Source organism: Phallusia mammillata, chromosome 7 (assembly GCF_965637545.1).
Source record: "Phallusia mammillata chromosome 7, kaPhaMamm4.hap1.1, whole genome shotgun sequence".
In the NCBI taxonomy this organism is placed as follows: Eukaryota; Metazoa; Chordata; class Ascidiacea; order Phlebobranchia; family Ascidiidae; genus Phallusia; species Phallusia mammillata.
In genome coordinates, this window is record NC_137258.1 from 3,898,107 (window position 1) to 3,913,268 (window position 15,162).

General features: G+C 36.7%; 2 protein-coding genes across 2 annotated transcripts; one reads left to right on the forward strand and one right to left on the reverse strand.

Annotated features, from left to right (window-relative positions):
• Positions 1–2,389: 2,389 nt before the first annotated feature.
• On the forward strand, positions 2,390–5,534 carry LOC145238209 (14-3-3 protein zeta-like). Its single transcript, XM_080101300.1, has 6 exons — positions 2,390–2,635; positions 3,913–4,050; positions 4,108–4,288; positions 4,436–4,599; positions 4,667–4,762; positions 4,832–5,534. Exons 1-6 carry the CDS (start codon positions 2,510–2,512, stop codon positions 4,886–4,888), a joined length of 762 nt encoding a protein of 253 aa, XP_079957426.1. The 5' UTR covers positions 2,390–2,509; the 3' UTR covers positions 4,889–5,534.
• Positions 5,535–8,843: 3,309 nt separating this feature from the next.
• LOC145238208 (retinol dehydrogenase 11-like) lies at positions 8,844–14,891 on the reverse strand. Its single transcript, XM_080101298.1, has 6 exons — positions 14,613–14,891; positions 11,851–11,989; positions 11,061–11,170; positions 10,228–10,396; positions 9,715–9,940; positions 8,844–9,055 (listed from the first exon to the last, which is right to left on the reverse strand). Exons 1-6 carry the CDS (start codon positions 14,814–14,816, stop codon positions 8,959–8,961), a joined length of 945 nt encoding a protein of 314 aa, XP_079957424.1. The 5' UTR covers positions 14,817–14,891; the 3' UTR covers positions 8,844–8,958.
• Between the last annotated feature and the right edge of the window lie 271 nt (positions 14,892–15,162).

The following is a 15,162-nucleotide window of genomic DNA, read 5'->3' on the forward strand; positions in this document are numbered from 1 at the left end:
CCAATCAATACATGTTTTATTGAAATGAGGGAAATCGCGAGAGCTTCCTTCTTTAATGCCACTGATTTAGACTACAGTGCTTTTACGTAGGATGCTATATTCAACGGTTTGCACAATGCTTATGGCGTCTCCCAAAACCAATCGAAAATTCCTTTAATGTTTCGACAAGATGTTTTCACATTCATTCCCTTTATTGCGTTGGAAGCATAGGTGGGATTTAGCCGGTTGGCACCGGTTTATTCGAACCGTATCACGAAACTTTATGATATCAGCGAACCGGTTAGCATGCAATACTGGTTACTGTCAATGTCAATGGACTTTTTGTAACCGAACCGGTTGATAAGTATAACTTTTGTGATAGAACCGGCGGACAAAAAAAAAATGAATCCCATCACTGGTTCCAATCCATAAGCGTAGAACTTGAAACTGTTCTATCAATTAAAAAGTTGGATTTAGCTAGTTTTACAAGATCATAAACAAACAACAGGTAAGTTATGCGCGAAACAAACAAAACACCACTTTATAACGCATGCTGCTGTTTCATCGACTTTTTGATTGACTATCTTACTTTTAGGAAAGGCTTATAGGCTATACACAAAGGTTATGTGGAAGCTTCTCGCGCGTACAAACTTGTACATGATACTAACGCATATGTCAGAGCACGAAGTCATATCAAAACAACACGTTGTAAAAACTATTTGCTTACCTGCAATCACAAATATAAACTTTCAGAACCATTGTCTGACAAGTTGAAACAGTCAGTGGTCGGTCATTTTGCCTGTGACACACCAATCCTTGTTGGATGTGGAGAAATTTACAATGCCACGCGTATTTGCAATTGGCACCATCCTAAAGTTACATGCCGTTACTTGTGAAACTAAAAGAATGTTACACGTAGCCGAGTACTAATTTTAGTTAGCAAGCCTAATCGACGGTCAAGAATAACCTAGTAAGCCCACATTCCAGTAACATGTCCAAACGCCAAAACGTTTTGAAGCTGATGGAAACAATTCAAATGGTGATGTAACCTATGTCCTGCCCGTAGTACCATAATTACCTAACGCGCAATTTTCCCCGCGGTTGTTCCCGGCTGTTTTCTTGTCTACCTGTTTACCATGTTAAATATATTAATTCAACAGCAGGCTAGGTAGGCCTAAATAACCTTTTGCCGAGTTGTTAATTCAAAACACCAAGTTGTCTATCCTTGACCGGGTCAAAGTATTACTAAACTTTTGGCCAAAGGGTTTTCTGCCAGATTACAAAACTAAAAACCAGGCCGAAGAAATGATAAGCAAACAGACCGAGCAGCCTATCCTGAAGAGGCAATTGTTTCCGTTTCTCAGCGTCCAGCAGTGACCACGCCTTAGCAATTAAGCTATCACAAGCAGAAAAGAAGTTCTACTACCTCTAAAGTTAAACTGTGTCATTTTGCAATGGATAACTGTTGCTGTTGAGATTTTAACCTTTCCGAACCTTTACTTAATAACGCAACCAAACACTAAACTTCACAATTTAGAAACATTGCCAAATCTGGGCTATGCAACTTACATTACAATTAGGCCTAGCCTAGCTAGGCTACACTTCCTCGCCGACGCATGTCCTGTTCCTTTTTTTCTTTCTCAACTCCAGCATGAAACATGATGTCACCGAAAAAAGAGACACACGAATGACGCCGAAATGAAAATTCATTTTTACAGAATTTACTTTAAAACTTCACAACTTATTTTATTTAAATGTGGGCAATTAGGCTACTGATTTCGTAAAGCGATGTTTTTTTGTGCAATTTTTGTTGAGGGGAGGGGGGGGGGGAGAAAAGTAAAATAATATAAAATGGTGCCAGGAATTTATTTTAATTTTGGAAGCAGTAGCCTATTTAGTTTAAATTTCAATTCAGCACCAGGCGATCGATATTCGATTCATATGTTGAGTTATTCGGAAAAGGGGCGATAAAATATTTCGCCACCACGTGGATATTGTCAAAGCATTTGTTTCAAACAATTTTTCGGTGCCTGACTGACAAAAGGCATCCGTAGTACTTAATAATTTTTATTTTTGCACAAAATTGTTTAGGTGTACAGTGTACACGCAATGCGTGGTTACACTCATATGTATTTTTTGTTTCATTATCGCGGTTTTTTTGAAACATAATTACGTTACGCGGATGAATATTTATTTAAACGGGTGCCTACAAAAAAATGCATTAAAACTAGGTTATTTTAAAGAGAAATTTTGTTCTAGTTACATATTGAAATCAAAATGTAGTACAATTGTGTAAAAAGAAATGGTTAAAAACGTAAATTGTGACAAATACAGTTGCGGAGTGATACTATGTTTTTCGCTCACCGGACGAGAAATGAAAAGCTGAGAATGTGTGAGTTTGATTTCGGGAAGGGAAGGTGATGTGAAGTATAATTTGAGTGATTGTTGGAAGTAACATTTATTTTTTAGGCTGTTTTGTGTTTAGAATTTAGCCAATTAAAAATTTGACATCTGCATACCAAAAAATAAGATGAGTGAAGCAAGTAAACCCCTGATTGATAAGGCAAAGCTCGCTGAGCAAGCCGAAAGGTACGATGACATGTCAAACGACATGAGGGAGGTCGTTATAAGTCATGAAAGCACCCTGAGCACAGAGGTTAGTACATACTATTTATCTTCAAATGAAAAGTGTCCCATAAATGCGTACATTACCATTTTTGGTCACAAAATCTTGTTACCCGCCTCAGCCTTGCGCCACCACTCGCAAGAGGTCAAATCATATCCGCTTTATATCTTTACGATCCTCAAATGTATTTTACCGAATATGGATAAAATAGATGGTGCATACTTGTATGATTGGGTCCCAAACGTAAATCTGTCTAAAAAATTCTTATGTCCTTGTTTTAAAGGTGTCAATTGCGTTGGCCAGACACCGCCCATATGCCTTTTTGTGGCGATGCGAGCTATGGTTAAGGCTGTCGCGCTTTGCGTTATGTGTTAATGTAGTTGTAATACAACCAGTTGCCGATTGTGTTTTTGATAAAACTGGCCCTATAGTAAGGTACACAAGATTCTTTGCTATGGCTTTAAATTTTATGTAAACTTAAGCTGGACCAATACGCTTTTGATGTTGATTTTTCAAGAGAAATAATTCAAGCAATTGGCAAACATTTTCCCCTGAACAATATTCTTGACTTGTGGTTTAAGTACAAGATAAACAAAGAAAACAGACTTTTAGGCCTTCAAGGCACACAAATTGTATTTTATGTGATCTTATGTACTACAAGTCTTCCTTTTACAATTTTTTTCCCACCTCAAGAAGTGTACATTATTTACATTAAGAAGTGTGCATCATTGGTACCTTAAGAAGTGTACATTAGTTTTTGCAAGGTTTGGATTTATTACAGAACTTCTCTTACTTTTGCACAAGGGCATTATGGTGTACCCAGTGGTGGGATTCAGCCGGTTTGCACTGGTTCTATAGGACCGTCTCAGAAAAAGAGATCAGCGAACCGGTTAGAATTAAGATTTTGTAACAGAACTGGCTGAAAAATATGACTTTTGTGATAGAACCGGCTGACAAAAAATTGAATCCCACCACTGGGTGTACCTATACTCCCTACTTTGTAAATCATATCAGAATTTTACCTCACTGGGTTTAACTTTTTTAAACAACCGAGACATTGTTCAGTTGAATATGTATTATATATTGTAGTCAAATGAAACCTGAAGTTAATGACCGAAAGATGATGTACTCCATGCAAAAGTGCTCCCTCATAAACTCCTTCATATTACTTTTTTACTTGATAAAACAAGAGTATTGCTGGTTTGGGTGGAGTCTTGAGCAAATTTACAGAATACACTTCTATACATGCACACTCTGACATTTTTTTAAAAATTAATGCTTTTGTTGCTTGAACATTTGTTTTGTAGGAAAGAAATCTACTCTCTGTAGCATTTAAAAATGTCGTTGGAGCTAGACGTTCGTCTTGGAGGGTTATTTCATCCATAGAGCAAAAAGCAGATAATGATGCAGCCAAACAAGATATGGCAAAACAATACAGAGAAAAGGTAAACTGAAAATGTGTTGAAAGTCTTAGTTTACTTACATTAATCTTTTTTTAACAGATTGAAAAAGAGTTGCACACTATTTGTGATGATGTTCTTACCTTGCTGAATAAGTATTTGATTAAACCAGTACCAGAAGATGCCTCAAAAAACGAAGCTGAAGGAGCAGTCTTCTATTTGAAAATGAAGGGCGACTATCTTCGATATATTGCTGAAGTAGCTTTTGGAGACGATAAAGAAGGTATAGTATAAATTGGCACCAAGAATAGTATTGTATAAACAAATCACCATTCAGAGGTAAAAGAATAAACAAAATTTTGTCATGACTTACACAGACAAGTATATAAGTGTAAAGCTTTTTTCCATATACTTTACTTATACTTTTTAGGTGTTATTGAGCAATCCAATGATGCCTACAACAGAGCCTTTGACCTTTGCAAGATACATATGAACCCAACACACCCTATCCGCTTGGGCCTTGCCCTGAACTATTCAGTTTTTTTCTATGAGATCAGAAACAGCCCTGAGAAAGCATGTGCATTGGCAAAAACTGTAAGCTAGTTTCCATCTGCTATACACCACATCAACCTGTTGCATAAGCTTTGTAACTCTGTTGTAGGCTTTTGATGATGCAATTGCCGAACTGGATCAGCTCTCGGAGGATTCTTACAAAGATAGCACACTGATCATGCAACTCCTAAGAGACAACTTAACAGTACGTCCTCATTTACTAAATATGTTAGTCTTAAAAAAATCAACTAAACTAACTGTTGCACTGTTTTAGTTGTGGACCTCTGACCCTGACCCACAGCAAGGAGATGATGCATGTGACCCTGAGTAATTTACAGAAAATTAAGTTTTAAGTATTGTCTGGCATCATGTGTGAGGATGCCACACTTGACAAAAAGACACTTGTATTTTGTAAACACAGTTGGTACCAGTTCACTTCAACCACAATAGCTTAGTAGACTTTGATTTTTGTTGTGAACTTGCAATCTTCTCCCTCTTCCGACTGGCTTATTTGGTTTCTGCGGACATTGTTTGTTCCTGCTTCCTCATACCCTTTTTATTCAGAACTAAGCCTTGTATGTAAGTACAGTTAACTGCACTGACTTTCTTGGTCAAAAAGAAATTCATTTTACTATAATAGTACTGCTGCTTTCGGTAAGAACTAATTAAACCAGGTTCACACATTTCACAGCTCAGCATCTTTTGCCACATTTTAAAAATGTAGTCTTAAGTGTACAGCATGCATGCCAAATGTGTAATGCAAGATGTATTCCGCTGTGTATGTGTAGTGTGTCCCCCTTCACAAAGACCATTGCCCCAAATCCAATCACATCCAAGTTGTTTTAGTGTTGCGGCATTAGTAGTTGCCAATACTACAAACATCATCCACGCCCACTTGGTTACCCTTTGTAATTTTGTGCTGTACCTGTGTTCTGTATCAATAATGGCTAATAATAAATTGCTCCCTGTTCCACAAATTAGCGAGTGCGTGCACTGCCTCGTGATCGAACCAACTTGGTGATTTAAGTTTTGTTTGTCTAGTTGGGCGTAGACGACATGGAACCTCATTGCGTAGTCCGTGGGTTGTCTAAAGCTTTCGGCGTCTGTCCTGTCTTGTGTTTGTTTAACTTTCTGATAATGGTACTTAATCCATATTCGCTTAGCAACTCCCGACGTGTCGTAACAGAAAGCTGGTGTATTATGTCAATTTGGTTACATTTCGGCATAGTGCAAGCTTGGTCTTTTAGTACCTCGTGTCACAATCTAATGATTAAGAAAACCGAAAATTTGCGACACAAAATCTACATAAAACAGTTGGCCAACCCATTGTTACGCGATAGACCCCCATGAATGACATATTGTGTCCCAAATAATACAGCGGGTACGGGAAAAAAAAATACATAAACGCGGAATAAATTGTCCAAATTAAATTATACTTTGGGTTATAACATTTGAGCGTAATAATGCACGCCGAATGCAAGTAATTAAAGTCTACTTAAAAAAGTTGGCGTCGCTTGCGACCGCTTGCCCCCGTCACAATTTTATTAAAGTCTACAACATACGGTAGCATCACAAAAACAAACAATAAAATGTTCATGTACAAATATTTCCTTGAAATGACTTCTACATTATTGGTAATTTATTTGCAATACGTTAAACTTCCATAAAGAATGCTATACATTCTACCAATTGCTACAATTGTGACGAAACAGTCACTCGATTGCCTCTCCTTGCAACAACAAATCATTTCCCATGTGGTATTAGTTTTAAATTGGTTTTCGTGCTAGTAGCGTGCGATCCTTAAAAAAGAGAAAAAAAAGACAGATCGGTAATGGAGCTAGAGGTTTTCCAGAAAGAATGGACAAACTATTTTTTGGTCGAAATAAGTGATAAAGTTGTATGCCTTGTTTGTTGCAAACATGTAGCAGCAAAGAAAAAATCAAATCTGGAGCGATAAAATATAAACCACTGTGCTTTGGGTATTTTTACACGGAATTTGAAAATAAAAAAATATTTGGCCCGCCCGAAAATGTTGTGCAATTCATGCGGCCCGCAGTACTAAGTAGGTTCCCCACCCCTGCACTATGGGAACAATTGATGATATTTAATGTATTTTGAACAGGTGCGCCCTTACCAGGGACAGTACACTTCAATGTAATCACATTTACTATGTTGCACGTTAGTAACATTACCCAGCACAATTTTATTTTTTTTTGAAATATTGCAGTGCGCGTTTTTAAAGGGTGATGTATACCGTTTGTCGAAGTTTTTTATGGATTCTTGACCTAAAAAAGGTGAAAAACGTCTCGTGTTGAATAATACATAGCGTAAGGTATTTCCTACCTAAACTGACATTCATTATACCAGTGGTTTTCAACTTGTTTCGGGCCATGGGCCACCGGCCCAGTAAAAATAAAATCGTGGACCGTTTCTTTTTGAAGCAAGATTGAAGTATACGTACGAAACAACCATTTAGACTTAAAACATAATACTTTAAAACCGATTTTCGCTACCGATAAGAATTAGTGAGATACAATTTTTAACAGCTCACATTTTGATTTGTGAGAAAACGGGCCTGACTTTACGTTCCGTGTCCGCCATTTTTTAAAATAAAATCACTCATGCAGCTAAGTCAGTGCTCCGCAACCTTTTTTCACGCCCGTCGCACCATACAAGCTTTAAATGTTCGGCGGCACACCCGAACCAAAAAATGCGATGTGAATTTTTCGAAAGACTAAAAAAGCATTAAGCAAGGGGTCTTAAACCTCCCTTGAGGGCCAACAAAATTGTTTTGCGTTGGTAAAGGGCCGTACTCGTACTATTTGAACTTTTTTTGTGAAAGTAATTGGAACAAAAATATTACGTACTTAAAAATGTTGTGCGTTCATGCCATTTAATACATAAAACATTTGTAATGCAATAAACAAGAAACAGATATACTGTGTAGCAAAGTAAAAAAACAAACAAGTGCAATAAACTAATATATGTGAAGACAGTGGCATGCATTTACGACACAATTGAAAAATTTGACCCAACAATTGGAATTGCTGATTTTCAACAATATTTGCCAATAAAAAACAGTTTTAATGCTTCACTGCCATTACCGATAAAACCGTCCGCAATCGGGCTGGGTTATAACACAGGTTCTAAAGATTCTAATCCCGCTCGATAACAAACGTATTAATTTGCGTAACACAGCCGATTTTAATCGGGGACTTCCAGACGGATCGGGTGCTTTGACCTAATGCCCACCCTATACTCTGAAACGTATTGTCTACCCCAGTGGTCTTCAACCTTTTTATAGGCGACCCCAATTTAAGGGAAAATGAAATCAGAATTTACATGCGACCCCATTTTTTTCAACACTGAGAAAAATGTTTTAAGTAATGCTGAACCGAAAGAACAATTACACAAACTGTACATAATTACAAACAAATATGGCGATACATAAGTATTACGAAAAAATGGCGATACAAAAGCATTACGAAAAAAGTTTTTAAGGCGTTTCATTTAAGACATAAACCCAATTTTCGGAACACAAACTTGTCAAATTGTTCAACATTTAACGTGCACTGTTAGTGAGATGGTTGCGCCTGTATACTGTCCACAAGTTTTTGAAGCCACGGCTTGACTGTGCATAAGCTCAACCGCATGTCATGCTCCACTTCCAATCGATTACGATGTTTCGTTTTTAATACACTCATTGCACTAAATCCTGCTTCACACAGCCACGTGGTTGAAAACAGGATTAGAAAAATTTGGCATAGTTGGGTACGTTGCATAAATAACTATTCACTCGTTCTGGTGTCACCTTAAATAATACAAACTTATAGTGTTGAGTCATAATACACGTTGTCGAAACCCATTGTTACGCGATAAAGGCATTTTCTGTTTTTCCACTACCACGATTTAATTGCAACAGGAGGTAGCAAGCTGTACTACAAAACAAGAGAAAAAGTTGCGATCTAAAAGAACATAATATTAGTTTCATTTTCTGTAATCAATTTTAAAATGCAATAAATTAAATTCGGCGACGTATTGCGACCCCAGAAAAAGTTTAGGCGACCCCACTTGGGGTTTAGGCGACCCCACTTGACGACCACTGGTCTACCCCATTGTCTACCATTGTTCGTTGTGTTTGTTATCTTTCTCTTTTTTCTTTCTCATCCTTTGTTGCAAGGCTTTCTTTTGCCTGTTGCTGATTGGAATCTGCAAATCTTACGTTTTCCAACCAAGACCATGTACTAAGTCAAATTTGTTAGAATTTTTTATCATTGAGGCATTCGTTGAACTTAAAAGCATTTAATTATACACGAACAGAAAGTGTAATGCAACACAAGTCTCCTTAATCATTTCGTCCTGTCCGCCAGTTGGCGCTGTTCAATCGGTGTCAAGTTTTGTTTAAGTTGCGGCTGTCAGCTCAAGGCTTAGATCCCAAAGGCGATTTGCATTTTTCTCCGACCTTCCAGCCTTGCTTGCTCGCTGCAGAATACATTCACTGAAAAGGAAAATGAGATAGATGTAAATTCAGGGGTAGTATGCTTTGGCAATTATGTGGTTTCACTGCTTATCGTGCCTTCTGGCTGTGCACTTCGAATCAACAGATGCTATCGAAAACCAGGTGCGTTTCTGCCACAATATGCACAGTTTTTTTCTCGATAGCCGTTAATACACATGAGTAAATTTCAAGATTGGTCTGATGCTTTCATTTTAGCAAGAATGCTATACCATGGATTGAAAAAGTAAACACCAGAAAGCAGTAGTCTAAATCCGACACATGAATGCATGGGAGTGTACAAGGAAATTGTTTTTTTAATTTTTGAAACCGACATAACTCAACTATGTGGGGTCGCCTTTGTCTAAGTTTTTTTGAACATGTCCTAACACTTTGCTTTGGAATTACTTTCATTACACAAATATGCATGCTCAAAGGTAATGTTTTTGTATATTCAAGATGAACATAAATGCATAACTTGGAACAGCCCTGAAGCGTTGATGTAGAGTGCAGACCAACGGTCAAGGCACACTCATATATAAATCATGGTACGCCTGGCCGAAGGCGTTATACCGCATCAGCCGGTCACCACACATACCCATATGACGTATATGAAGGTCGGCATATTCGGCTCACTACTGCATGTTCCAAATCATATTAACCTGTAATAACCTCCAGATGTGCCCTCAATGTTTGGGGCAATCGCGCAAAACACTGATGCTTTAGCTCCTTCCTCCGGGCTTTTCCACACAAATTTGTCCACAGCCGGCAGATTTGAGAAACGAACCTTCCAGTTCCAAAATTTGTTGCCCGAAGGCGAAAGAATATGACGAACGATGTCGGTTTTCACCAAACCAGGATGTATAGAAAACGCTGATACTTCAGTACCTGTAGAGTGGTATTAAATTTTTTACGTTATGAATGCAAAAGTACGCACCAAGTCTTTTGAAACCTGCCTTTGGCTCTTTTTTGAGACAAAGTAGAAACAGAATCAGTGCAAAGAAATGAACCACATTTTGTCTAAAACTGTAAATAACCTCTTTCTATTTCGTTTTTAAATTTAAAATAGTTTAGTGACTAAGAATGTCAATTTAAATACTCTTTAAAAGGAATATCACTTTGTCTATCAAAAGATTTCCAACAAAGACAAATTTCAAGAATATCGCGAGTATTACCTTCCAAAATCTTCGCCAGATGTTGTACGAATAAAACATTCATAAGCTTGCTCTGGTAATATGCTTGTGTTTGGCTGTAGCATTTACGAAGGTTAACGTCACTCCAGTGTATGGAACCGTTCCTGTGGAGAACCGAGGTCACTACAACAATTCGGCTTGGAGAGGAACTCTAAAAATGTTACCAAAAATATTGAACTTCGTTTAAAATCTGTTAAGTTTTGTTTGGGTTTGTGGAGTCTATAGGTAAGCAGATAACGATTCTTACAGAAAAAACGAATACCTTTGCGGCCACGTATACCTATTGTAAATACAAAACCCTATTTCACTGTTTCACTGTACAGAAAACACTCACAACGTCTTAAATGAGATCAAATACTTTTCTACAACAGAGCACAAAACGAGCAGCTCGTTTAATAGTATACAAAACCCAATTTAAATCTACATCAGTAAACATAAAAACAGATAAAAAGCATAAATTTTCTTTTAATAACAGAAATATATATTTCGCCTTAATAAATAGGCATCGTCAGTTTAAACGATTTATGCTTTTATCTATATCAGTAAACGTCTTTTTAACCAGTTTCAGGATATAGTGGGTCGGCACCCTTTATATTGTTATAACACTGTATAGCTGCAGCATGTTTATTTATATAATTCACCCACTGATCCTTGTCTAACTTTTTCCTCCTGAAACTTTGCAACGTTATGTAGTAATTTTCAGTTTAGGACACGTATATCCTTATAGGCCTATCTTTATTATCCAAGTTCATTTTTATTATCCAAGTTCTACGGTTTAATAGTAATCCGGCGTTATTTATGTATTTAAAACTCACTTTCATAACGTCAAGCAAAAGGTTTGTGAGCAGAAAATGTGAGAGATGATTTACTTGTAGATGCGTCTCAATTCCGTCTTCGGTGTCGGATTGCGGACACATCATCACTCCTGAATATGTAGCACAACACACAGGTTACTGAAATGAATAAGGTATTCTAGTATAGGGTTGTCACACTTTAATCACCTAAAAGCTGGATGCATTTATTGTATATCAGAGTATGCATTTAGCCTGAAGGTTAGGTTAGATTTTTTACCAAGATAAAATTACGACAGAGCTTTAGCTGAACGTGAAGTCAAACTATAGAATCAATCCCGATTTGAGCAAAGTTTGAACCCGGCCTAGAGCCCGACCCAACTAAAATTTGTATGGGAAGGCCAACTGCGCACACGACAGATATTAACCGAATCATAAGATGATTATGTGTTTCTTAATGCCTGTCCTTTTTCGTTTGGTTGTAAGTGGAAAGGTAGGTAAACTGTTCTTCCCTTAAGGGTAATTACCACACAGTCAGTTTGGTATCTTTGTGCTCAAATAATGTATTTTTCTGGGGGTTAAAATAGAATAGGAGTAGTAAGCATTCTTTATTTTCTGTATCTACCTTAATGACCCGAAGACCAAGCACAGAAAACACACAATTTTGTAACAAAGAAATAATTGACCAAATTTGTGCATTGTTTGTTAGTGTTATCTTCCGTTTAATTGCATCAATACATTAACGATCTTATTTTTTTAGATATTCAATGCTAATCCTAAACGAAAAAATAATTAAATGGCCTTTTTCGATCACCTGCATTGTTTACAAGTACGTCAAGCCTTGTTTCTGTGCGTTTAAAATCATCTGCAAATCGACGGACACTGTTAAATGAAGATAAATCCAGTTGCATAGCTTTTACGTTCTGCTCTTGACAGTCAATCTCTTTCACTATCTGTGAACAAGCGTTTCATTGTTTAAACACCGCAACCATAAACAAGGCTGTCAAGCGGACTTGGACAACTAGATGTTTTTTTCAGTTTTAGAATTACCACCATTTTCTCAAAAACTATAAATTAAATTAGATTTCAAACTATAATTTTTTCAAATTTCAACTTAAAGATTCGCAAGTTTTAAACTATATAATTCGGCGTGTCTAATATATGTGTTCAAACGGAGCTGATGTAGCCGTTATTTGTACTAGAGATTTTTGTAATGCTCAATTTTACGTCGGCGGACAATCGCAATTGTACTCGCCCTTCGCGATTTACGCAGCTACCTCAGTTTTCGCATAACTGTTTTTTCATAGAAAATACTGGTTTCCATAATCTGATGATGCTAAGTTAGTGAACTTTTTTGCATAATCCTCGTTCATCTGACACACAAACTGTATTCCTTTTTATTGCCAAATTGTATTATGCCGCAACAGCCAATGAGGTAGTACTTATCGTATTGTTCATCACAATGCCCAATTTAACCGAAAAACATGTTTCAGTAATGTAGTTTGGTAATGTTAATTACGTGGTTTTGTGCGCATTGAATATGAAACGCATATGTTCATATCACATGCCTAAATATGCTGTTGGATAAATTAGCGTTTTGGGGAAAACTGTGAATTAGATTAGAATTAGAGCTTAGTTGATAATTATAAGTTAGATTAGAACTAGAATTACCGCCATTTTGCTCTAAGTCTGGTCTTAAGAATGTTACTAAACATAACTGACACAACTGAAAAATAATTTATAGTTACTAATTGCTATTTATTATGGGTCCCCTTCCCTGAAGGGGACACATATTGTTTTTGTCTATATTTTTTTTTCTTTTTTTCTTTCTAACGCGGATTTGTTCCCACGTTTTGGTCAAGAAAGAATGGTATAAACTTTTTCAAACTTACACACATTATAGATATTGGTCTAAAGATGGTCCATGTGAATTTTGACCCCGTTTGATCCCTCGGTTCACCCACAACCCCCCAAAACGTGAAATTTTTAAAACGGCTATACTTGCTAAAGTACTTCATTTAGGAGTTATATGCTTTGTTGTTTGGTGCAATATAAGGTATTTCAAAGAATTTTGTACCTTAAAAAAAGATTTACCCATTTTCACCCCTTAAACCCCAAAATATTCGTTTCTGTCTAACGCTGGTTTGTTAAATGCGTTTTGTCAAAAAAGAGTGCTTTAAATGTATTCAAATTTGCACAGATGTTAGTTATTGTTCCGAATTTGATCCTCCTGAAGTTTGACCCCAAACGACCCAGCGGTTCACCCACAGGCCCCCAAAACGAAAAAAATTAAAAACGGCTGAAAAAAAAATCCGTAAAAAAACGGATTCACCCATGTTTACCCCTTAAACCCCAAAATAATAAGTTTTAGGCCAGAAATACAAGCCCCAATGTGCTGAAATGTTAAACAATTGTTTGCAGTAGGTTATTCGTTTAGTATTTAAAAAATCGCCTTAATCGGACAAATAGTTACTTTTACAGTCCATAACATGTGTGCACTGTCAGTTAGATAGAAGTCTCAAATCTCAAGGTAGTAATTCACTTGTTTACGATTAAGGCGGTGAATACAGCGGGAGTGCTCAGAATTCACTCGTTTACGATTAAGACGGGTGAATGCAGCGGGGGTGCTTAGCTTGACGTCCGGACGGACGTTTTATGAGACAGTCGTGTTGGTGATTACAAATCAGCTGTTTTTGCGCAGCCATGCTATGTCGTTTTATTAAGTTATCAAGCTCATTTTCAGTTTTGGAAAATTGTGTTTAAAAACTGACCTTGAACGACAATATCAAGGTCAAAGCATGCGATTAAATTAAAAGTATTTTTCCTGTTCTTATTTACTGTTTTTTTGTAATTATATGACAATAATGATGCAAAAAGAATACGGACAAAACTTTTAAAGTTGGGTTAAGGCTAAAGTTGGTTAAGTTTTTCCTTAAGAATCTAAAAATAACCAGGATGTTTGTTTACCATAAATCAAACGCGCGTGTGGGGACCCATTCGTTTTTGCTTGCAAAAACAATCATATGTGTAGATCAAATGATGTGTATAGTAAATTGGTAAATATCTAACAATGATTGTGCCCTATTTTTACTGTTACCAAATCGCATATGCATATGTGTGGGGACCCATTAGATTATGCTTGCAGAAACAATCATGTTATAAAGTGCCAGGAAAAAGATAGGGACCCAATGCCAAATATATATCCATTATAAATATAGTAAATGGTATATGTGATACATCGTTAAATATGATGTAGTATATATAAACTGGCAATATATAGGAAAACCACTATTCTAGTTTTAAGCGTTTTAGGGTTTTGAATCTATGTTTCAGATAACATAAAATATCAAATATCATATTTATTGATATAGTTTTTTTTTTCATAATTTAGAAAAAAAACGACACATGGTTACACCAAACACCAAAAGGTTGGGGCTTATTTTTAAGTTGAAAAGTCTTGGTCTAAACCACATATTGTATTGTATTTTGTTAATGTGCACCTTGACGCAAAAAACAAAGTAACACATAGTGGTAATGTGGTACGGAAATATAGGCTACTTATACTGGGAGACCTACCCGACTTTTTGCATCTTTTGCTTTGTCCATGTTCCTGCATGCTAGTATAACTTTACACCCTCGGCGGGCGAAATCCAACGCAGTTGTATATCCGATTCCTGTGTTACTTCCTGTGACTATGGCTGTTTTGCTAATCATACTAATTCCAGATAGATCCATTGGACATTGTTCAGAAGAGCACAGCACTTTGCCACAAAAATTCATCTCGTAGCAGTAACTACCAACCTATAGGTTGCTGTAACAGTGCACGCTAAGTCTCAAAGTGGGGCGACACGTCAGCTAGCCTATGAAACATGCCACGTTTAGTATAGCCGTAGAAATGTGAATTGCGAGCCAAAACATGCAACAACTGAAGCTCTTAATGCACTTAAATCACTCCTGTTATTATGGCAATGTTTTAATACTATTGCCAATTTTGCCATTTTAAATAGCATTCTTAGTTTCTAATTTAAGTAGAACCTGCAAATTCAAGAAATTGTAAATCTTTCATCCAGAGCATTCCAACAGGTTTATCTATAAAACACAAACCTTTGTGACAAAAAAATCAAAA

Bases quoted from the DNA above. Each gene is read 5' to 3' on its own strand.
- LOC145238209 (XM_080101300.1), top strand. From the start codon at position 2,510: ATGAGTGAAGCAAGTAAACCCCTGATTGATAAGGCAAAGCTCGCTGAG. The intron at 2,636-3,912 runs GTTAGTACATAC...TTTGTTTTGTAG, and splicing joins AAAGCACCCTGAGCACAGAG to GAAAGAAATCTACTCTCTGT. The intron at 4,763-4,831 runs GTACGTCCTCAT...GCACTGTTTTAG, and splicing joins TCCTAAGAGACAACTTAACA to TTGTGGACCTCTGACCCTGA.
- LOC145238208 (XM_080101298.1), bottom strand. From the start codon at position 14,816: ATGAATTTTTGTGGCAAAGTGCTGTGCTCTTCTGAACAATGTCCAATG. The intron at 11,990-14,612 runs GTAGGTCTCCCA...GCTTGTTCACAG, and splicing joins CAAAAGATGCAAAAAGTCGG to ATAGTGAAAGAGATTGACTG. The intron at 10,397-11,060 runs GTGAGTTTTAAA...TAACATTTTTAG, and splicing joins TTTTGCTTGACGTTATGAAA to AGTTCCTCTCCAAGCCGAAT.